This window comes from Hemibagrus wyckioides, linkage group LG17 (assembly GCF_019097595.1).
Source record: "Hemibagrus wyckioides isolate EC202008001 linkage group LG17, SWU_Hwy_1.0, whole genome shotgun sequence".
NCBI lineage: Eukaryota > Metazoa > Chordata > Actinopteri > Siluriformes > Bagridae > Hemibagrus > Hemibagrus wyckioides.
The window spans coordinates 11,116,473-11,141,712 of record NC_080726.1 but is presented as its reverse complement, the minus strand read 5'-3'; the positions used below and the strand labels follow the sequence as shown (position 1 = coordinate 11,141,712).

Here is a 25,240-nt window from a genome sequence, read left to right as displayed (position 1 = left end):
CCGCCTGAATAGGACCATGAACCTCTTTTACTGTTTTGTGATGCATATCATGATGCACAATGATACTGACCGTGATATGAACATTAGATATAAAATGGTGATGTTAGAAGGCTTTAAATCCTCTTCAAATCATCATTAAGAGAGTGAAATTTCAATGTTATATTAACCTTGTCTATTAATTGATTTTAATTCATCGCCCATATAGAAACAGAATGAAGGGATAATTTATGATGAAACTTTGCTTGCACATGCTTTCTAACAAAAACAGACCATTGAGTTATGACCAGCAATGCCAGGTTCTGTGGGTCTGATAGCCATGGTTAATGATCAGGTTAAGTACAAGCGAGTGGCAGCAGTTTAACGTTTTAAACAGTAATGGATTACACAGTCAAGGAGTTTTTACTGCAGAATCATCCCCTGCTTAGATGAATCAGAGATCGCTGTAGTATCATTTAGAGGAAGTGAAGGGGAGGGGTTTGTGAAACAAGGCATAAAAGGGACAAGAAGCAAGGTAGACAGAAACCCATTTTAATTGCTATTTTTAAAAAAAACGTCAACGAATGGGTAACTGCCTGATCATAAACCATGACTAACAGCGACACCATAACAACCCTATTCACCATCTTTTCTAAAAAAGATGAGCAATTCTATTGATGACGAGTGTTCAGACTAGCATTGTTGAATAATCAGTAACTCGACTTTCTCTGAACTAAAACTGACAATAAAATATTTTGAATGCAAACTGAATCATTAATCTTAGCTGTATATAAATCAGACCCTGGCGTGCCTACTTGCTGGCCCCCATCGCCGTTGACCATGCCGGGTGGAGCTTGAGGAGGTGGTGCTGTGAGGAGTGGCAGATCTGGGCTGAGTAACTGGCCGGACTCCAGTGGAGGGGTGTGTTCAGCCATGACTCCTTCATTCAACCTAGAGGAGGCACAAAACGAACCACTGTCAAGTCAGTTATGTACATGTCATTACTGTGTTTTATATTCTATAACCCAGGTCCAGTGTGCTAGTTACTTTGACTAAAAAAAGTACCTAAAGTGTGCAATAAAACCTCAATCTACGTTCACTAATATATAATGGTTAAGCATGTCTACTTCTTTACCCTTATAAATAAAAGTGAATAGTCACAAAGTTGAAAACAGACACATATGCTCCTGCTCTTTCAGATACACCAAGAGAAAGTGCTGTCAACACTGCGGAAACACAACTGGATATGTCTGGAGCACACAATAGGTTTAAAAACATTGCTATGGTTTAAGGAGAATAAAACACATTATTCAAGTACCTTATTAGTTAAATATAAAACTACACATTAAAAAACCTATAGATTAATTTTAATGTCTATTTTAATTTAAAATAGTACATTATATAAACTCAATTTCACCGTTTATTTGAATCCCAATCAAGCAGGAATGTAAAGTTATATACTGAGTAAATGGGCAGCATCCAACAAGTTTCTTTAACCATTCACGTTGTTCATTTATCTTCCTGGGTTCAACTAAGGTAGGATTCTGAATAAGCCGCATGTCAAACGTCACTTATTCTTCACCCAGTGCACACTTTTAACACAGCTGTGTGTAACAGGGCTTATTTTTAGCCTGACTCATTGTATTTAAGGACTGAGCTGCCTGGGTGACGTGAAACAGCACAAAGAAATCTCTTTTATTCTCCCCGTCACATTTATACCACCACAACCACCACACGCATTCAACATAATGCATATAAAAGCCCATCAGTCACAGTATGGATCCGGTGACTACAAAGCACGTGTGCTTACACACACACACACACACACACACACACACACACACACACACACACACACACACACTCTCCTTTGCTCTCACTGATTGATCAGACTTGCAGTGAATCAGAGACGGAGCTAATAAGTAGGAAATGGCGTGTGTCCTTGAATCTAATTAGTATCAAGCGCACACGTGAACAGGGCTGATGGTGATCAGCTTTAATCAGCCTGCCAGCCCCCTGCTTAAGTGTCAGGGGTGGTGTGTGTAAGGATGAATCCCACTAAAGACCTATTTTTGGACTAGTTTTATATGAGGTGGGGTAATTTAATAATTACACAAGGGAGTGCTGTCCATATCCATCATGCCAGACATTTTCAACGTGAATGAATCTAAAAAGATATGTATGGATATATATCCTGTCTGAAGAGGATCCTCTTTAGTACCGACACTTCCAGGAAACACTCTTTTTCTAACATTTCCTGCCAGAAGTTTCAAACCAAAACTAATAAAACATAGATGTTTAAAAAGTCTTGCTAGATGCTAGCAAAGTGAATCTTCCAGGTGTTGTATCCCATGCAAAAAGAATAGAAATCATGTAAGACTTGGTTTAAAATATATGGTGTTGCGGAGCCACAAGGACTGCAGCTCTAGCTGACGTCACGTCACTCAAAGAAATAGTCTGCTTACGCAGACTGAAGGTCCTAAATACTGCCTTGTTAGCTCTATTGTCATTTTATCAGCTGTGAAAAAACGACTGACAAGTGCGTAGGAGAGTGCGTTCACAGACCTAAAGATGTTTACTCCTTTGACAGAGGCTTTAATTCAAGGCAACTTACAAGTGAAGCGAAATACAATCGAAAAACACAAAGATGTGAAATGAGCTAATGGTGATATACGCTGCAACGTTCCACCATATGATCATCAGATAACTGGAATATATACATAGAAAAACAGAGAGAGAGAGGGCTGGAATAAGAGTGCCACAAAAACATAATAATCCATAGTGGGGTTCTGTAGAGTTACTCTCACCACCACCCTTAACACAATTACATTCCTATAAAAGAACATCCCTAAATTTATTTTATAATCTGTGGTCTTCTTATAGCACAGTGAATTTACCAACAATTGCATTTTTTACTCATTAATGAAAGTCATGCGTTTTAGGTTTGATTTAATGCAACAAGCAAGTTTGTCCCCATTATCACTTTAACTACAGCAGCTACAAACTCTCAAACTACAACTCTCTCTAAATGAAGACAAATACTGAATCTTGTCAACTGAGAAACCACAAAGAACAAATTGCTCCATCCTGATGGACTATTACAAAGCGCTGACCTTCTCTCTGTAAATGCGATTCTGTATAAAAGTATCCTTACAGTAAATCCTTCTTTCCAAAGCAAAACGTCTTTAAAACCCATTTATTAATAAAGATGAACTAAGGCTACCATCATGTGTAGGGTTTCTACAGTGCCTTAAAGAAAATTCACGAAAAACCCGCAGATTTGAGAACTGTACACCACTGTGGTATAAGAGATTGAGTAAAATTCCCATATTACGACAGCTCCGTCATGGTCACCGAGGAGGTCAGAACACAAGAGTGCTAGAGGGTGGTTAGTTCACAAAGCGCAATCCTGCTCTCACCATCTCTCTCAGCCCCATGGCCAGGTGACGTAAGCAATGGCCCCGATGCCCAAATCTGCTCTCTACTGAGTAAGAGGCCAGAGTGTGAACACGACTTCTTATTAGGACTTGAGGAAAGTGAGAGAAGAGAGGGCACACTGACAGCCAGGCTCATGTGCTACGCCTCTGAGTCAGCTGCAATTATTTCAAGTGGTGATGACATGAGCTGTCTCCCGACCCCTGTTTGGTCACACATACAAGGGTTTTCGTTTGCAATGTCACAGCACTCAACAACACCCACACAACCCTACAATTCCACAGTGATGAGGATATTACAGGTCAGCAAGAAAACAGGGACATAGTGAGGGTGAGAGAGAGAGATAAAGCGAGAGAGAGAGAGAGCAAGAGAAAGAGAAAATGGTTAATGGTGTGCAGGTGTTACAAAGCCAAACACTCAGCTGCACGTCATCTGGACCTACAGGTTATCTGTGTTTGTGTAAAGCTGCAAGCAAAATTGTTAACAGACCTGAGTTACTGCTTCAAAGATTTTCGTAAGGAAGACGACTGCCAGCTCTTCCCCACCTTGCCCGGCACTGCTGGCTTGCAATAAGGCAAAGAGTACACTGGGAATTAGCTAAAGGGAGGAAAGGTTGGTTTGTTTGTTTTTTTCTATTTGCGAGTAAACTCTAAACAAAAGATTAAATGATATTACAAATTACAGTCTCATGGGAAAATCGACTCGATGCTATAATTTAAAATTCATTATTTTAACTAATGAGTCACGCATCAACTAATGATTTTCCTTGTTCTCTTGTCTCCTGGTGCAGTGAGTTACATATACCTAATTAGGTGTATATAACCAAATATCAAAAGAACTGGCTTTGTGGCCAAACTACATACATAATCACATAACCGGTACATACAATATATGCCCAAAAGTATACAGACACCTGATCATCAAGCCCATGTGTAGTTCTTCCTCAAACGGTTGCTATAATGTACAAAGCACACGATTCTACAGCATGTCATTTTCTGGTGTAGCATTAAGAGCTCTCCTCACTGAAACTTAAGAGGCCCAAGCCTGTTCCAGCATGACGATGTTTCTGTCCCCACAGCCACACTCACTCCAGAAATCTAGTGGAAAGTCTTCCAAGTGTCTGAAAAAGGTTTATTATAACAGTGGGGACTAAATGTGGAATGGGATGTTCAAAACGGGCGTACACTTACGATGGTCAGATGTCTATAAATCACAGACTATATTTATTAACAGGAACAAAATGGTTACTTGAGTATGCAAAGAAACTAGGTGTACACTTGACCCACTCACTATGAGTCTATCCAAACCTGTTCTATTATATACATACTGAACATTGCAGATATCTGAATGTTAATCGTTTGTATTTCCACACTGAACACACAAAAAAATCCAGATGTGTACCTGTTATTTTACAGATACACTATATTGCCAAAAGTTTTGGGACACCCCTCCAAATCATTGAATCAAGGTGTTGGTGTTTTTTGTTTTTTTTTTTTAGCACGAAATTGTCTTGGTATGTTGAAGCATTAAGAGTTTCTTTCACTGGAACTTAGGAGCCAAGCCCAACCTCTGAATGAAGGGGTGTCCCAAAACTTTTGGCAATAGCGTATACTCATAACACAAATATGCCATTGCTATACAAATTGCGTCATCAATACCTGAAGCCAGCCACACCTTTTCAAAATGCTGCTTATGCTGCGTCACAGGGCAGTGTAACCTTTCAGAGCAAAGCACCGTCCACCAACTTCTACAAACGTGAGCTCACAGATGACCATACCGACCAACGTCACGGTGATTGACAGGAAAGAGAGAGCATTCCATCTCTCCCACTACAGAGCGTGATGTCCATACTCCTGGCTGTGACATCAGGATTCAAACTTGCGATCTCCCTTCAATAGTGCAAAGGCTTTTCCGCTGCTTTATTTTATATGTACATATACACTTCATACCATCTGCCTACACACGAAAGAGAGTATAATATACAAACTAGAGATTTAAGGAGATCTGGGGGGAAAATGTTAAATGGTTTTGAAAATGTTATGCTACATGCAGAAAACCATTATTTGAATTTGTATAGTCATCATATTAATCTTTCACACACCCCATTCGTAATATTAATGTCATGGCTGGTTATTTGTGTCAATACGTCTCTATGACTAGACGAGGCATCCACAATTTGTTTTTTATGGCCCTAAAACCTTATTATCTTTTTTTAGAGAAAAAAAACACCCCCTCACATCATTTGCCTAATTATAAGCTGTACAGTGCCATACAGTCAGGGGAAATCTAAGTTGCCTGGAAGGACTTTCCCAGGTTTCTGTAATGACACTTTTCTTTGGAACTATGTGATAAAGGGTGAATCCCGTACTTAAAATGGCATTCTCTAGACGACAAGAAAGAACAAATACAGAGACAAACTCTGGCTACACGCGGCCCTGCGTCGGCCATTTGACTAAATCTTATCAACGCTCAAAACATGCACAACTTCCTTCCTAATTTTTACCAGAAATTTGACTGAAACTACATGACCAAAAAAAGGGGGGGGGGGCTACGTGGGTGGGGAAATGGAAAATAGCAAAACAAGAATGAAATATGAGAGATGACCTATGAACACACCTGCTCTGCAAATGATGAAAGAAGAATGACCAAAGATATGGAGATGCAACACACACACACACCGATCAGCCATAACATTATGAGCACTGACAGGTGACGTGAATAGCGCTGATGATCTCATCATGGCACCTGTTAGTGGGTGGGATATATTAGGCAGCAGGTGAACATTTTGTCCTCAAAGTTGATGTGTTAGAAGCAGGAAGAATGGGCAAGCGTAAGGATTTGAGCGAGTTTGACAAGGGCCAAATTGTGATGGCTAGACGACTGGATCAGAGCATCTCCCAGTCTGCAGTGGTCAGTATCTATCAAAAGTGGTCCAAGGAACACTATAATAAAATATAAAACACTATGATATCATTCTAAATGAATTGGACTGAAAGTACTAATTAGTAAAACGGCTATACAGTATTCCCATGACAAACAATAGGCAGTGCCAGAACATTAAAACTTACCAGAACTACGCTTTATTATTAGGCTTTCGGTTTCATTGATGAAAACACTGAGGGCTTCGGCTTTCTCAGTACACAGTTTCAGTAGCTTTTTCCAGCATTTTGTTCTGTACATCTGGTTGAACTTTAGTCCTACAACACAGCGAGGCACGTAAACGCAGCTCAGACTTTGAATTTGGTGTATACAGACTGCACCTGGACTGTCAAACTCAGAAACTGAAGAGAAACCACATTGCACAGTTAAACGTCTGTTCCAATAAAGTCTGATTCAACTCCTGCTGGAGTTAATTAGAGGAATAAGCAGGGGGGTTAAATCAAAGAATCTCAAAACTCTGCAGTGCTGGACAAATCATAAATTCATTAGCCAACACACAGAGCCAGTAAAAGCTTCAGTGGGCTACCCAGGCTCATGTTTTATTAAAATGTTTTTACATAAATTAAAAGATAGAATTTTAGCCAACATAATTTTTTAGGGGAAAAATCTCAGTTTTCTTTTCCTCTACTAAGAAAGTTTCTAATGTAGTGCATTGTATTTGCATCGCTGACATGAGCATAGTCTAAGCTAAGGGATATGCATTTCTTCACTTTCCATGCAAAACTATATTATTATTATTTGACTAGCATCTTTACAGTTACATGTTAGCTCTGCACTGAACAGTTTCATCATACTTGCATCATACTTTCCGGGCTGCTCATCCATCATGAGTACAGACAAAATAATTAGCAGAGTAAAAAAACGTTTGCAAAACTACCTGCGAGATTACACTTGTGTGAGCCGATGTGTGTAGTGCAGCAAGCGGTGGGTTTGCTAATTACAAAGCTGCTTGGAAGACAAAGATGTATTTTTATAATTGTTTTGTCCATTTAGTACATAATAGATTAAAAATGAACAGTCTGTTCAGCTCTGAAGAGCACAGAATGGTCTATAACTGGTGTCTGTGATGTTCAAGTACATCCCGTCAACCTCATTTTATAGCTGCACAAGCTAAAAACTCATATTAACTCTAAATATTCTGCACGTCTTGGGAAATTAAACTATCGACAGATGCACCGCCTCTGGCAATGATTCAAGCCACTAGCTCGATCCCAGCGTTTCATGACGTCCGAGTTTTTATTGACAAAAATTATTCCATGAGGATTGTACCTCATCATGTAAATTATCCCAGAGAATGCAAATAAACAACCCAAGTTATTTGTGTACATATTACTGACTAGCGGTTTATCAGCATGCGACAGACACAGAAGAAATGTACTGCTCGAGTCTCCTTGCGAAATAAACATGACCGATGTGGGACCGGAACATTGGTCATTGGGGGCAGGGGGAGGAGGTCTGCTTTGTGGTTTTCTGTCAGCATTTTAGCTGTGGCATATGGAGGTTGTGGTAAGAATAAGGAAACCTCATCGAAGGATTCTGCATTTAGGGGTAAACATTTAGCCTTTGTGCATGGCAGTTCATTGGTAATCTATCTTGCTTGCCAAATTAGCAATCATTACTCACTAGCAAGACGGCTGACTTGCAAATCCTAAGTTAAAAACAAAGTTTAAAAAAGTCAAAGTTAAAGGTAGGAAGGTTTATTTTAATGGCTGAGCACTCGAGAGCCTTTTTGAGGTCAACACAGCACAAGCAGGTGTGCTATAAGTCTATGACGTGACCTGGTGCATCACTGTTCAAAAGTTCACACTGGGTGGATGAAAGCCACTGAATGTGGTCATATCTATTCCATTAAACACAATTTTGCTTACAAAATGTCATGTTTGCAAGTTTCCTGTTCAAAAGGCTACTTGCAAAAGTTTTTCTCCACCACCAGTGAACCTCTCCGGTGTAATTAATCCGGCCATGTAGCAGAAGAGCGTTTTTGTCATGGCGGAGCATTTCCAAAAGCTAAAATGTGCCTCTTTAGAAAATGCACCAAGTTGCCAAAGGTTTTCGAGTGGCTTGGCCCCTTGGTTCCAGTGAAAGGAACTCTTAATGCTTCAGCATACCAAGACATTTTGAACAATTTCATGCTCCCAACTTTGTGGGAACAGTTTGGGGATGACCCCTTCCTGTTCCAATATGACTGCACACCAGTGCACAAAGCAAGGTCCATAAAGACATGGATGTGCAAGTTTGGTGTGGAGGCACATGATGTTCTATCGGGTTGAGGTCAGGAAGTTCCTCCACACCAAAATTGCTCACTCATGTCTTTATGGCCCTTGCTTTGTGCACTGGTGTGCAGTCATGTTGGAGCAGGAAGGGGTCATCCCCAAACTGTTCCCACGAAGTTAAAATTGTCCAAAATGTCTTGGTAAACTGAAGCATTAAGAGTTCCTTTCACTGGAACTAAGGGGCCAAGCCCAACCCGTAAATTCAATGATTTGGAGGGGTGTCCCAAAACCTTTGGCAATATAGTGTATCTCAAGCATCTCTTATCTCATGACCAGTTCTGAAAAAAGTGGGGAAAAAAATACGGAGTATAGTACCAGTAGGAAAAAAACAACAAGTCTCGTTATCGAGTGAATGAGGAGTATAACAAGATGTACAGTTTGAGATACTGTGTGTCAGCATCACTGCACTGTAACAAAAGCTAGCTTTTGATCCTTTATCTTTATCTAGTATTTGATGTCACTGTCTGGCCATGTTTTAACAGTTGCACTGCCTACAGAGGTCTAAACTTTGCCTAGTCTCACAAGCACTCCTCTTTACTTCTGTACTTCTCACCAGAGTCTAGTTTGTTCTAGTTGGGATCGAGGTTATGGTTGTAGTGCGTCATGTGTGATGGTTTATTTTATTTTTTTCATGTTAGCACAAAAGGTGCTATGGACAGCAGTTTTTTCAGTAGAAAAAAATGCCTAGAGTTTTATAGATATGGCGTCACATGGCCAGAGTGGTTTTTCCCATCCACAAGGACGTCTGTGCAATGCTATGGGAAAAACACCAGTGTTAATATTTAACATGAAAATGACAATTATTGTGTTAGATAAATTTGTGAGAAAAACACAAGCTTTATGACTGGCATTTTATGGTGAAATCACAGAGCTGTGTGAATGACTGCATTGAACAAAGAAAACAGAAACTAAAAAATGACCAAAGAATAAAATACCCTTACAAACCAACCCTGTATTTGTTTAGCCATAATGGGGAAAAAAAAGAAATATGACATTCGCTTTAAACAGTGCAATATAAACATTTGTGTGACAGATCCTCTAATAGCTGACAAATAAATCCCAATCTCCTTACAAAACACCAGGCCAGCAGTGAAATACAGAATTAATAGGCTATTTAAATGTGATCACAACTTTTTTTGCGTGAGTTGACACTTGCAATGCAGTTATCTGCTAATAAACTACACTGAGAAATCTCACGTATAAATCTTTTATAAATCTTTTCGTTAAATCAATGGTAGTAATTACCAGAAGAGTGCTAGGACAAATGGAGTAGATATGAGATGAGATTACATATATAGCAATCAGCTAGAACATTAAAACCACTGACAGGTGAAGTGAAGAACATTGATTATCTCGTTACAGTGGCACATGTCGAGGGCTGGGGTATATTAGGCAGTAAGTGACAAGTCCGTTCTTGAAGTTGGAAGCAGGAAAAAACAAAAAAAATGGGCAAGAGTGACTTTGACAAGGGCTAAATTGTGATGGCTACACGACTTGGTCAGAGCATTTCCTAAACAGCAGGTTTTGAGTGGTGTTCACGGTAAACAGTGGTTAGTACCTACCAAAAGTGGTCCAAGGAAGAACAACCAGTGAACCAGCAACAGCGTCATCGATGCACATGGGGAGCAAAAGCTAGCCTGTCTGGTCTGATCTCACAGAAGAGCTTCTATAGCACAAATTGCTGAGAAAGTTAAAGGTGGTTATGATAGAAAGGTGTCAGGATGCTAAATACAACACAGCTTGCAGCATATGGGGCTGTGTAGCCGCAGACAAGTCAAAAAGCCCATGCTGAACCTTGTCCACCAGTGAAAGTGCTTACAATGAGCATCAGAACTGGACCATGAAGCAATGGAAGAAGGTGGACTGGTCTAATGTGGCTTGTTTTCCTTTATATCATGTGTGTGTCACTTACCTGGGGAAGAGATGGCGACAGGACACACTGTGGACATTGTGATGCACTGGGCAATGTTCTGCTGTTAAACCTTGGGTCCAGGCATCCATGTGGATGTTACTTTGACACGTACCACCTACCTAAACATTACTGCAGTCCCAGTACAACTTCATTCCCACTTTCAGCAGGATAATGCGCCTTGCCACACTGCAAACATTGTTCAGGAATGTTTTGAAGAACATGACAAAGACTTAACTCGGCCTCTGAATTCCATAGATCTCAATCTGATCAAGCATCTGTGGGAAGTGCTGGACACTACAGGCTTTCTCTGAGTGGAACGTTGCATGCACCTCACTCTGAAGTTCTAGCATTTTAAAAGATAATCTCGTCAGTTAAAAGGGAGAAAACAGAGCTTAAAGATTGCACAACTGTGCCACAGGATCATTATAGACATTTTTACAGCCAGCATCTGATTACAAGCTGAACTGATCAGGATTTGGCTTTGTCATGATGGCACATAGCTATCTGACTTTCACTTTTCTTATCTAGCAAGAATTTAGACATCTTGTAACTGAATATTTTTACCCTCATGTCTGTTAAACTGGCTCCTTACCGGCAGGAAGCCAGGATCAACAATACCATTTCACCATCACTAAATACATTTATGGTTTCTTTAAGCTGAGATGTTAACGTATGGTACAAGACAGGAACAAAATAACTTGGTGCTATTATTTTCCATGGAACTGAAACAATACCGATATCATCATGCTTATACAGACTCTTATCAGTATCAATAATACAAGTGTTGGTCAAACCAATGCTGCGGCATTACACTAATCCCATCTAACAGGTCTTTGTGAAAGTAGATACAACACTAATTTCACATAACCCTGCCTGAGATTTGTCTTTTCAGAGCCACGTACGGTTTGATGCTTATCACTTGTAATTCACAATGACTGCACTTCAAACAACAAACACCAAGCAGCCTTTACTTCAACCTTTACTCCACTATAGGACTTTACCTGCTCATGCCCCAACACACCAAACCTACGAGGTTAGGCATCATTAATCTCACTCCTGCGGACGTGGCGGTGCAGCTGAAGTTCTCATCACAATCCGGCTACGGGCCAAATCACGGCCTGCTTATATTCCGAAGGATTAAGTGCAACCCAATCTGCCATGCATACACAAAAGCCTACTGCTCTACGCACAATGTGGAGACTGAGAAAAGAAACAGACAGATACTGTGTTGGTTGGAGCACAAGTATGTGGCAAAGCGGTGAGGCGTTACACTAGCAGTGGAGCAGAACAGACACAAAAGGGTAAAAAGTCAAATAGCTGAAGTATACAAGGTTTCAGCTGTGGAAAACAAAGCGGCGAAAACGAGACACTGATATAAAATATCTGATGCACGGATTAGTCGCTTTGGGCATTCAAGTCCGTGAACTACGGCTCAGAAATCTGAACCATTTGTGAAAAAACTATTTTCAATGATTGCGATAAAATGTTTTATTAGATAAGCAAGCCCCAAGTGTAAAAATCAGAGGTCTACACGGCACGTCCAGTCATTTTCACAAAACCTGACCAATTTATCCGAGCTGACCGATCACAGCGGTTACAAAAGTTAAAGAAAAACATACTGATATCTTCACTTCTCGCTTAAAACTTTACTAGTTGCACTTACTGAAGAAAAGAAAAATCAGAGGCCTACACAGCACATCCAGTTGATCGGATAAAACCTGACCGATTCATCTGAGCTGACCGATCTCAGCTGCGCTTTCAAGGCATAAGGGAAACATAGTGATGTCTTCATTTCTCGCTTAAAGTTTTATTAGTTAAAGCAAGCACTTACTGAAGATAGAAAAATCAGAGGCCCACACAGCACATCCAGTCGTTCGGATAAAACCTGACTGATTTATCCGAGCTGACCGATCTCAGCGATGGTGACTTCTCGCTTAAAAAGAGTTGCTCTCACTGAAGACAGAAAAATCAGAGGCCTAAACGCAGTGCATCACATTTCCCGAAGGTTCGTTTTTGACTAAAAGTGTCGAGCGGACTATAAATGTGTGAGACCTGGTGGATTGAATTATATATAAAGAAGAGAGATTGCACTAAAGTTATACAGGCTTGTGTTTATTAGTACAGAGAGCTGCTTAGGATGTTTGCCAAACTAAATTTCGTTATACATGTTATAATGACAATAAAGCTCTCTCTTCTTCTTCTTCTTCTCCTCATGGACATGTGCAAGTCTCCAACATGACCCTGAAAACGAGACGCTTTTCTGAACACCACCACATTTATATAACAAAGTTTAAAGTTCAATGCACAGATTGGCAAGACAGCAGAGAGAGCGAGCTGAGGCTGGATCTTTAAATAGTCTCTCTCTGAGCCAAACAGTTTCGTTTCCAATATAAACCATACACACGACAGCTAGCTAACTATCCGAGTTGCCTACTTATCTTAGGGAGCAATTCAACAGGCATGCCCTCAATTCACCATGTCAAACACGACGTGTTTCTTATTTATTTTATGCCAAACTAAAGTAGAGGATCCCTGGATGCATGTGCTGTGTAAGGTCCCGTTAGTTTAGCGTGTTATGCAAGCTTAAGTTAAATGGATCCCGATAACGTTGACGTGTGCAGTTACCGATACGTTCTCAGTTAGCTACCCAGCTAAATCCCTGTTGACAACTGATTACCATGTGCAGCCGAGTTAGCATGAAAGGGAAGTAAAGAAGCCAGCTACTTTCTGTCATTTAAATTCAACGCGTTAATAATTTTTGTACATTCTTTATATTTGCAGTGTGTGTGTGTGTGTGTGTGTGTGTGTGTGTGTGTGTATACAAGCGCGCTAGCTCGCTAAGGCTCAGTACTCACTCGCTGCAGTTGTTCCTCGTTCCGCTTCTTTCAGCACAGGAGAGTCAGGCTTGCAATTATTTTGGTCTTGTTGTGTTTTTGTTTGTTTGTTTTTTAACCCTCTCTTGAACCTCGAGGACTCAAACTGCTTTAGAAAAAAACTCCAGGCGAGCTAAAGCAGCCAGCTAGCTCTTTATCTACGTGTCTCACTGCTACTAGCTAAGCCCTTCCACTATAAAAAATTAGTTAAACATAAGACTCGCTAGCTTGCCCGACGAGCTTTAAAAAACCCCACTCTCCAAGAACAAGACATAACTGACGTGCTCTCCCTGCTCGAGAAGGTGAAGGGACACGTCGTTATGTCCGAAATAAACCACGGCTTCCGACTGTTACTCTCTACTTCTGCAACTCAGCCTCCATCTGAACGTGAGCTGGGCTCTTTAATTTGGACGCCCGCCATTATGCTTCTCTATCAAGAATGTACACAAGGCGCTGCGCATGCGTATCAGCGTCCCGGCGCTCGGGACACGCAGCTCTTTTATCTATCTCTGCTTTTATATGTCACGAGCTTTTCTGTTTGCTCCTGATTTATTTTTCTTTCTTTTTTATTTTTGCAAACTGGTATTTTGGTATTTAGTTGAAAGATATACATCGTTTGACATAGTAAGCTTAATGGTAAAACCTACAATATACCAAATAGTTAAATAAAAGTGCAATTCATAAAAGAAGTCAGTAGCTGAAATATATACAATACATATATATGTCTTCGTCTTCTTCTTCTTTTACTACTACTACTACTAAACAAGGTTAAGGTTAAGGCTCTGGGTCGTTGACCGGAAGCCTCAGCACTGCCAAGGCTGCTGCAGTTGGGCCCTTGAGCAAGGCCCCAAACCCACCCTGTTCCAGGGGTGCTGTATCATGTGCTCTGACCCCAAACCCCAATGACAGATTATCTGAAGAAAGAATTTCATTGTGCAATAGTGTATATGTGACAAATAATCTTAAAATACTAAAATATATTGTTATAAAGCTAGTCATTATTATTAATAGTTATTATCATCATCATTCATTCAACTTCAGTAACAACTTTATCCTGGTCAGGGTCTTAGTGGATCCCAGGAACACTGCGCCTGCTCGTGTATCACAGGATACCATGAACACACATTCACATGCTCATTAACACCTACAGGCAGTCAACCAACTGGCATATTTTACATGGGTGGGAGGAGACCGGAGATCCTGAAGAGCAAAAAAATCTCCACATAGACAGTAACCTGAGCTCAGGATTGAAACTGGGAACCTGGAGCTATGAGACAGCAAAGCTACCCACTGCACCACTGTGCTTCCCTAGTAATAATAAATCATTCACTCGTTCAATTCATTCATGCTCAGTAGCCACTCATCACTATCATAAAGGATTTGGAGGCTATCCCAGCACTACTGGGATAAGAGGCAGAGGTATAGTCTGAATAGGACACCAGTCCATCACAGGGCACCATGCACATACATTTACTCTTAGGAGCAATTTTAGTAATATTAACTCAACCTACTAGCATGCTTTTTGCAAGGTGGGAGGAAAACAGTGCACCCACATAAAACCTACATGGTCCCTGGGGAGAATATGTAAAAATCCACTCAGAATTGTACTGAGGTCCCACGAGCTGGTGGCTGGGTGCTTCATTACTGTATTTTAAAGATGCAAAAAAGATTGAGTTACATAGTATTCACACCAATTTGGTCAATAAAATTTGATTAATTATCCTCTGAAAGGGATATGACATTATAAAATGTCACAATGATTGTATTCTGGTTCATTTTGCCATTTTGCATTAAACATAGTGTACACATTGCATTTAGACAGTGGTCACTATATTAGGTACATGCTGCGTCTACACTCATTGGCTATTTTAATGCATATGCACCACATTGTTGTGCCTGCATAAAATTACTGACCATAGCCTCATTCACAGTGCGTCACGATCCATCAGTGAAATGGGTGATGGAACACCGCAAAGATGGTGAATGTGTGTAGCACTGGTATGAGATCAGATTCACTAGGTATGCTGTTTCTTTTTGTTGTTGTTTTAATAAGCATTGCTGGCCACTTTATTAGACCCTCTTTATCTGTCCTGTTGAACACTATGCATAATAAGCTTTCAAATGCTTATCAGTGTCAGTTTCTGACTGTTCACTGAATATTTTTGGTTGATAGATCACTGGATATTTTAGGTTGATTCATCAGGGTTATTGAACTCAAACGATGCCTGATAAACTCACACCATCATCACAAACACAACTTGTCATTGCCGTGCTGAGAATGGTCCATCACCGTAATCATATCTGATCAGTGATGGTCCTACGGTGGTTTCTTGCCATTAATAGACAGTGTAGAGGGGGCGCTTGTCACATTGTTCACAGCAATGGGTTGATACCCTCAAGGGTAGAAATGTATTCCAGTGTTGTAGATTCACATCACAGTGTTGTGGATTTGAGTCACATGACTTAGACTCAAATTGGACTTGAGTCACACTTTTGCTGACTTTAAACTAAACTTGAATTGACTGTCAATGAAGACTTTCAACGTGAGCCCTTTGACTGGAAAAAAAAATCTTGAGAAAGATTAAAAAATGATAAATTAAAAAGTAGGCAGTGAATCAACTATTCTTCTTCCCAACAAACAATTCATTTTCAGCAAATCACCACCAAGGTCAATGTTCAACCAATCAGGCAGCACAGAGTCATTGCCTTTTGACAGAGGCACTTTGTGGTAGCCATGATCCCAAAGATAATCGCCTTCAACTACAAAAAAATGAAATGTGGAACCTGTGGTTTGAGAATATCGGACATACTTGTTGTCGTTGTTGTCCTTCAGGTGCTACATGTCTGGGGTTGCCACAGCAGCTCATAAGATCCACATAATCCATTTGGCACGGCTTTTAAACCGGATGCCCTTCCTGATGCAATATGAGACGTATAAGTCCCAACTTCCGATTTTGTTTGCTCAAAAAATAAAGCATAAGACATATCCCAAGGCGAAGCCAAAATGAACTGATATAGATGTCCATATTGAAAACAGTCTACACCTCATCTCATGTAAAACTGAACTAAGGTTTTTATATCATTATAATGCGTCTCTCAAAAACCCATATCTTTCTGGAATGGAATGAACACAAATTTTAAAACACCTGCATAATGTGTACATTTACTATACTAATTATTTTTCTGGTCTTAAATTTGGTAAAGAGTTCATTATGACTTGTTTACCACTTGAAACGTAAAGTTAAGGACATGTACCTTGACTTGGACTTATCAGTCTTGAATTGGGGCGTGAATGGCAAGACTTGAGACTTGCAAAATCTTGAGACTCTGACTTTTAATCTTCTACCTAGAAAAGTGCTTGGAGTACACCTAAAACGAAGTATGGGAAATTTATTTTCCTTAAATAATATGCAAAATTACACTATGTCTACATTTCTAGTGGATAATAAAAGTATATTACTAAACACAGTTGAGTAAGGAGAAAGGCCCAGCAACATGTAAAGCTATGCAGTTTAGTCCTGAAAGGGAATTTTAATTATTTATTTCCTAAAAAAAATCAATTTCACATAATAATAAGAGGTTTCTAGAGTATAGTATTGCATGTACAGAAATGTAATACTCTCCTCTATATGTATGTAGCACATTCCAACAACAGAAATAGCCAGATATAGAAAGCCTACGAATAACCAGTGGTATGTAATTCAGTACATGTGTTATGGAGACTGACCAGCAGATGGAGCTGTTAGTAAATACATTGAACAGGCCAATCTAACAATTCCAGTCATAACCCTTGTGCTTTTTAGGCTATTATTCCAAGGTAATATTTAGCATTAAATCGTTAAAAAATCTTTACCAAGCCATGTAATATCATTTCTGTTATTCTATTAATTATGTTCGTACGCCAGGTTTACCTTATCAAATTTCCTCTCTCGTGGTGTGCACCATTTCTAGCACAGTAAATAAGGTTCTGGCATCTCTTATTACCTGACAGCTGTTTTCCTAAAACCCTGCCATGTTAAACACCTTGTGGTACAACAATGGTATCTGAGTCTCTAAAAAAAATCTTTCAACTCAGTTATTATATGATTTTTGCAAACCTTGATTCAGGCCACATTTAAGCATTACATTATGTTTAGTTGTGCATTTATTTTCAATTAGGTGTGTCCATGGCTCACACTGCATATCATACATATCATTCATTCTCCCTGCACTAGGGTACAACCATCACACTGTCAACCACAGAAGGTGGTATGCAGATCCCCATACTGGTGCCCACACCCAGTATATTGAGAGAGCTTGGAGGTCCTACAAGGAGCAGATCTGGAGGAGAATCTGGAATCTGAGAGTTGCTTTCTGACCACCTTGCAGCGAATGAGTGTGGGATGTGGTTAAGGTATTGCACTACTGATGGGAAGGTTGTGAGTTTGAATCCCAGGTGCACCAAGCAGTCACCGCTGGGCCCCTGAGCACCTCATTTGCATAAAATGTAAAATAAATTCCAAGTCACTCTCGATAAGGGTGTCTGCCAAATGTCGATATATCATTTGTAGGGATGTCGTAGCTTAGTGATTAAGGGATTGGACTACTGATTGGAACATTGTGAGTTCAAACTCCAAGCTCACTACTAAAGCCCTTAACACCTGTATAAAAATATAAATTGCTCTGGATAAAGGGTGTCTGCCAAATGCCATAAATATAAAATGAATGGCTAGAAAAGAAACATCATGATGGTGCATTTGGCAGATTGATTCATGACGTTCGGTCACTATAATCACTGTAAGTATGTTTTTCTATATAAGAGACTAACTTATTTTTATTTTATTTTCATGGTGTCATAAAATGTAAAGGTCATGTATTGTTTCATCTGTGTTTAAACAATATATATGACCTTTATATTATATAATGGTCATATAATAAATAATATAACATAATATATAATATATGACCTAATATTTGTGTTTCTATCTCTGCTAATTGTGAGTTTTCAGTTTAGAATTTATTTTTATTTTTATATTTAGTTTAGTGTAGAATTTATTTGGCTTTTGCCACACTGGAAGATTTTCTTGAACTTTTTTATGACTCATTATTTGCACTGATTTCTCACTTTTCTATGTTAAAATATTTAAAATATATATTATTAATATATAATAATAATAATAATTATATATATATATATATATATATATATATATATATATATATATATATATATATATATATATATATTTTTTTTTTTTTTTTTTTTTTCATTCTATAGCTTATTTTGTTGTTTTTCTGTTCATTTGGTTGGTAGTTTTGTTCATTTTTTTCTTAATTTGTCTATATACCGTTAATTTTTTGCGTTTTATATCAAGTGTAAAGCCGTACATTTCCATTCGTTGCATCTTGAAATAAATATTTCTATGTTCTGTATCACTGTGTGTTTTGTTTCTTTCCGTTTTTTGTTGAGAAGAAAACTGACCCTTTAAATCTAAAAGCTTTACCAGGCACAGACAAGCCTGGACAAGCTCAAAAAAATATTTAACTAACAAGTATTAACATTTTTTAATTGAATTAATCTTAATTAATCAGGAGTTATAGGAGGAACATGTGTTTATAAAGCATTTATTAAAACACCCAGTATAACAGTATGTCCGAACAATTAGACATGTAAATACAACAATAAGTACATGATTTAAATACACTTTAAATACATAAAGCACATTTAAATAGTTTAATAATCGTTTACTTACACTTTCTAAATGATCTTATGAACCTCTGACCAGCCCTAAATAACTAGGTTGTATGTCATTTAAAAACGTTAGATCAATAATCAAGTATTAACATGCGCTTATCAAATAAAATATAGAAATGCTTTCTAAATGATGAATTAAGTTCTTACTCATGCTGAACTAATGCTTCATAGTGTGCAGTTATTATAAAGTGGTACCAAAATACAGATACAGTACAGTTGTAACAAATTAAATAATGTACAGTTATAAAACTCATAATGCAGAGCTTGGAGTGAGTTCAGATGTGTTTTTCCCCATATAGATTTATCTGAAATTCTAAACATTTGTAATAATGTATAATGATGTGATGTAATATATGAATTATTATATATTTTTTAATGAACATATTGAGTATATCTTGGTTGTTTCCAATTCTCGGGTTATCTGTTCATCCAACACCACAAAATATTTCTTTGCTTTGTCCCCTATGTGTCCCCATCTATGTAAAATCCTACAACAGCAAAGTAAATATCTTTGAACATGCTGTTGAACAGAAATGAAGGCACAGGGCCCTTTAGTTAGGTTGAGCGTGGAACACTTTTAACTCTGTCCTTGTAGTATACGTAGATCGATTTTTGTAGTAATTGATTTGTTTGTCCAGCTTCCTCTTTTTCTTCTTATACCAATAGATCCAGAAGCTTTCACCCACAAAGATGTATAGAAGAGGATCCAAGCAACTGTTTCCAGCAGCCAGGCAATGCGTAACCACAGCTGCTTTCCTTACGAATTCAATGTAGTGGCATGATTGAAAGGTACTGTTTAGAACCTGCTTTTCAGCTTCCAGAAAGACAGTGCGCACTACATGATATGGCATAAAGCATAACAGGAAAATGATGAGAACAATGATGACCAATGCACAGGACTTGTTGTAATGGGGTCTTCTTCTCCCTGGATTTTTCTTAAGATTTAGCAGTCTCCTAACTGTAATTAAATAACAGATGGAAATGACTACAAAGGGTAAGATGAAGCCTAGGCACAGTGCAGCTTTGTTCAAGGTGATGATGGACTTCAACTTAGTTAAGTCCAGCTCAAGGCATTTTATCTGGCCAGATGTTTCCTGAGATGTGCCTGACTCTAGCAGCGGGATGGACGCTACCAACACCAACAGCCAGATGAAGCCACAAATCAGTAAAGCCCCTTGGTTACTCTGTATGTACACATAGCTGTAGGGCCTAATAATGGCCACAAAGCGAATTACACTAAGGACCATTAAAAAGTAAATGCTACCGTACATGTTGACATAAAACACGAAACCCATGATGCGACAAGTGATGTCCCCAAAAATCCAGTGGGAATCCATGAGATAGTAGGCGGCTCGGAACGGCAGGGAACACACCAGCATCAGGTCAGAGATGAGAAGGTTCATCATGAAGAAGTGGACTGAATGGAAGGACTTCTTTGTCCTTAACACACCAGTGAAGAAACATAAGGAGGCCAGACATGCGAATAATCCCAAGAAGAAGATGCACAGGTAGACGGTTGGATAGACATTGCGCTTGAAGTCACTGATTGAACAACTGCCTTCAACAATGTTATACGACTGGTTCATCCTAGATGCTGGGGGGAAAAGAACAACAGTACAAAATATGAGGTAAGGTTTTTTTTTTGCCATAATAATTACAACACATTACCAAGGCAAACTCATTTAACTGTTACTAAGTCTTATTGCTGAACCACAATGCTGTTAACTTTTCAGTGCTCAGATTACTGATTCATTTTCAGTAGTTTTGGCTATAAATCAAATCACAGCTTTATATAAATGCACTGTACTCAAATGTTATCATTTCTGTAGTAATTAATACATTAATTAGCTAATTAAGTACTTAACATGGCCACCAATTTAATAATAAACTAATTTTATAAATGACTATTTTACATAGTAAAATAATTTATATGAAGAAGGTTTGGAGATGTTTATAAAACTCTGGACTGGGGGCATTTGGCTTTGGGGTTTCTGAGTAAAATGTCAAGTTTATTAATTTTAAGAGAAGGTGAAGGAATAAGTATTTTCCTCATATTCATCCCCTGAGTGAAAATATGCATTAAATATCCTTTGAAATAACATACACTCTATTTTAACACAAGAGTGAGCAAGGTTTATTGCTTATTTCTTGCTCCTTTGGGAATGTTTGTGCATAACCTGAATATTCTGCCTAAATATTCACTTCTGAAACAACAAGAACATTATGCTAGAAATGTGAGAAATCTTTATTTCCCAGAAGTGGAAAGGTTAAACAAAGAAGGTCCTAGGTGATATACAGATATCATAACAGTGCATTCATTCATTCAGCGTTCGTGTGAAGGCTTGGCACACACCCTGCAATTTCCACTCAAAAAAAACAAACAAACAAAAAACGTATGCTTTAAAATTCCTTTAAAGCAAAAAATTCAGATGTAAATTCATAGCGTATTATGTAACCTCAAACGTTGTTCAACCAGTTCGCCATTATAACACAAAAAAAACGAAACTACGCCTTCTTTTAATACTTATTATATCAAAGATTTTACTTTATTTCTGTTGAAATATTTTTCCAAGAACAAACTGTTGTCCTCCACTCCGCACCATAGAGAGCTAGAGAGCTAGATTTTCACTGTATATTATTAATAGTGCTAAAACATGCAGGTATTTTACATTTTCTGACAGAGAAACAAAGGAGAATCACAAAATCATGCAAAATACTCCATTTTTAAATGAAAAGAAAAACCATTAATCTGAACACACATTTGAACATGGGTCTGAGGTACGACACAGACGTCCCAAAAAGTGATTTGCATAACAAACGTTGAATATGTGGTAAGCAAAACTGCTTCAGAAATCCATGACTATTATCGAAATTGAGTCAAACCTAAAAAACAAAACATGCAAATATTATCAAATCAATTAGACTTGATTAGATTTCTTTGATTTAGTTACTTTATCTTTTTATGCAAATACTGTCAAATCAAATAGACTAAGATTTCTTTGATTTAGTTACTTTACATTTTATTTAGTTTGTATATAATGTTGATAAAATAAACCAATGCTTTTTTTTTTTTAGGGGTTATATATTTAAGGAAATCAAATATTATAAGTAACATGCAACATACATGCAAGTTTATCTCTAACAAAAGTGAGGCATCCGTACCCATCGGAGAAAACACACTTACCTGATTGTTGCACAACTCTAATGCTGACTGAGGGCAAAAGTTAGCATGGTTGTATTAAGCGCTGTACAGAGACTGAGGAAAGTGAATATGTTCTTGGCAGACTCCGTGATAAATATTTGCCTTTACAGGACACACCCAGACAGCGGTAATGTGCCGAAACTTCTGTTTACTGATAAAAAAAGATTTGGAAAATGCACCGGATGATTAGGAAATAACATAATTACTATGAAAATTGCATCTACAGGTATACAATACATGGTACTGTTGTTACATATAGTCTGCAAAAGTAGAAATCTGACCAGTGTATTGCATTAAAGGAAGTAGAAAGCAAGAAAAAGAAAGAAAACGGAAATGAAAATGATAATGAAAATATTCACACACAGTTTTATTACTCACGTCGTTTGCTTCATATCCTGCAAAGGCAGAAATATCTGCTACCAAGTTATATGTTTTGTCTATAAAAGGGTTTAGAGTGTGACATGTTTAAGCATGCTTAAGGAGGTTTATTTCCTGCACTTGGCAATGTGAATGTGTGTGTTTGTAAAAGATGATCCTGCTCCCGCCTGCACAAAACAAGCCCACAAACGATGACCATACATGAACACATTTTGGCTGACAGTAAACCAGAGTGGTCCTTGGAATTTCTCTAAAACACTATATCTGCCTTGCCGATCTTATAATATCAGATTTAGGATTTAGACTGCAGGAACAGAACTTCCTGTTAACATGAACACCTGGTTTTAATAATATGTGTAATTTCTTCTGTTGTTTGTCGGTGAACATGTTTTTATTTACAGTTGTGCTCAAAAGTCTGCATACCTTGGGTGAATTTGCAAGATATGTACCATTTTGTAAAGAAAACACGAGTGAGAAGGCAAAACAAATGTATTTTATTTCTGATCAGACTCAAGTTCATATTTAAGGCATAACAGAATGGCACAGTCATCAAACAAAACATGACCATAAAGAAAATCAGGAAATAATGTTCTTAATGTATTAGCATCAACGATGGCATGCAGTCATTTGGAATAATTGTGCACGAGATCCTTCATTCTCTCATGTGGTACAGCTGCCCATTCTTCTTGGCAAAATGCCTCCAGTTCCTGTAAATGTTTTGGTTGTCTTGCACAAACTGCATGTATGAGATCTCCCCAAAGTGGCTCAATGATATTGAGGTCAGGAGATTGTGACGGCCAGTCCAGAACCTTCACCCTTTATTGCTGTAGTTATTGGAGGGTCAACTTGGCTCTGTGGTTTGGATCACTGTCATGTTGGAACATTCAAAAGCGCCCCATCCAAGAGTATCCGCCTGATAACATGCTGCATTCATCTTGTCATCAATTTTGACTAACTTCCCTGTGCCACTGGAGCCCCTAAACATAAGAGATCCTCCACCATGCTTTACATTGGGGATAGGCCTTGTTGACTCCACTCCAAACACGGCATTTATGGTTATGATTTTGTTCCTATCACGGCTTTCTCCTGGCAACTCGACCATGCAGGTCATTATGTTCAAGTGAATCCTTATTGTGCTCCTTAGACGACAATACCACTTTTTTTCCAGCCTGTATTTCTCTCGAAGTTGTTTGTGAGTGAAATCTTTCTCGGTCTACCTGACCATGGCTTATTATCAACAGATCCTCTTATTTTCCACCCCTTTATCAGAGTTTGAACAATACTGACTGGCATTTTCAAGTGTTGAGATATCTTTTTACAGCCTTTCCCTGCTTTATTACGCAGGTCCATTGGCAGTTCTTTTGTCTTCCCCATGGTGCAGTATCCAGCCTGAGAGGTGCATCACCTCATGAGCTGAGAAACTCACTGACTATTTATGTACAGACACAAATTACAATTCCAATGAATCACAGGTGTGGAAACTTCCCTTTAATAGCCATTTAAACCTCTGTGTGTCTGGCTGCATGTTTATAATGCAGCCAAACATTCAGGGATATGTAAACTTTTGATCAGGGACGTTTGGGTGATCATTAGGTTTTAAAAAGGAGTCAAGCAACTATGTGATAATTAATGACTCCATGTGAACATTATTCTTAAATAAGAAAAAAAAATCTTTTGCATTATCAGTCATATTTTCCAAAGAAATGGCAGTGTTTAACAATTTCTTTTAGGGTATTCAAATGTTTGACCACAACTGCATATCACTCAACCAGCATGCACTCATAAATGTGATGATATTAGCAATTACTCAAACTTCAATAGGGTAAAATTGTCAAGACTTTATTTTTAAACAACCAAATTTCTAAAAATAAAATATACTGTTATATTTTGTTTATTACTTTTAGACCCATTTTGTCAGGCATTAGAACATTAACGACATATTAAGCTAAAAATTAAAGACTACACAAAAAAATAACATTTATGGATGGAAAAGAAAATCCTAGATCCTCAGTCTGGTCTATTTCCTTAAATAGATTTAAGAATTAATATTCGCTTTTTATTTTGCACCAGGTTTTTCAGCCTTTTCTTGGCCGTGTCCCCAAGAAACTTTCTCCTTCTCCTCAGTTAGACACCAATCACCTTAGTATAACCTCTGAGTCATTTTAGGCAAAAAATAAATGCACATAGTTGTGAGCCATTCAACTGATAACTGAGTGAAAATACCTCTCTCTCAAAATCCTGTGTAATCTAACTCAGATCAAACTGCTTAAAGTGGTAGATCATCTTCCCATCAGGTATGTGCTGGAAAAAAAAAGAAAACTGTCGTGACAATTCGTAATTAAGAAAACATGGCTACAAGGCAACCCTCCCCATATATGTAATGTGTTTAGCAATTCTGATGATAATTTGTGAGATGATGTTATATTTTCTTTATTCCTCTCTGCCTCAAGGTTCACAGTTAGCCTCTAAAAAACCATTTTCCACCATTTTCCAGTGAAATGTAATGTTAAAAAAAAA

The 25,240-nt window shown here is 38.3% G+C and overlaps 2 protein-coding genes across 5 annotated transcripts in view; both read right to left on the bottom strand.

The window, feature by feature from the left end:
- Nucleotides 1–13,854, bottom strand: part of fndc3a (fibronectin type III domain containing 3A) — a 67,832-nt gene extending 53,978 nt beyond the window's left edge. Inside the window, exons 1-2 of one of the 2 annotated variants that reach the window (XM_058413315.1) lie at nucleotides 13,392–13,854; nucleotides 792–927 (exon numbers count right to left, since the gene is read on the bottom strand). In XM_058413315.1, coding sequence (XP_058269298.1) covers nucleotides 792–911 — 120 coding nt within the window. In that variant the 5' untranslated portion in view covers nucleotides 912–927; nucleotides 13,392–13,854. Of the gene's footprint in view, nucleotides 1–791; nucleotides 928–11,537; nucleotides 11,561–13,391 lie in introns of those variants that run through there. The other variant, XM_058413314.1, reaches the window with a different exon arrangement.
- A 5,402-nt stretch (nucleotides 13,855–19,256) lies between these two features.
- cysltr2b (cysteinyl leukotriene receptor 2b) lies at nucleotides 19,257–22,856 on the bottom strand. Of its 3 annotated transcripts, none has more exons than XM_058413010.1 (3): nucleotides 22,724–22,856; nucleotides 22,328–22,496; nucleotides 19,257–20,737 (listed from the first exon to the last, which is right to left on the bottom strand). In XM_058413010.1, exon 3 carries the CDS (start codon nucleotides 20,727–20,729, stop codon nucleotides 19,695–19,697), a length of 1,035 nt encoding a protein of 344 aa, XP_058268993.1. In that variant the 5' UTR covers nucleotides 20,730–20,737; nucleotides 22,328–22,496; nucleotides 22,724–22,856; the 3' UTR covers nucleotides 19,257–19,694. The 3 variants fall into 3 exon arrangements, with proteins under 3 accessions (XP_058268993.1, XP_058268994.1, XP_058268992.1); XM_058413011.1 differs by having other exon boundaries at nucleotides 22,709–22,841; XM_058413009.1 differs by lacking the exon at nucleotides 22,724–22,856 and having other exon boundaries at nucleotides 22,328–22,651.
- Between the last annotated feature and the right edge of the window lie 2,384 nt (nucleotides 22,857–25,240).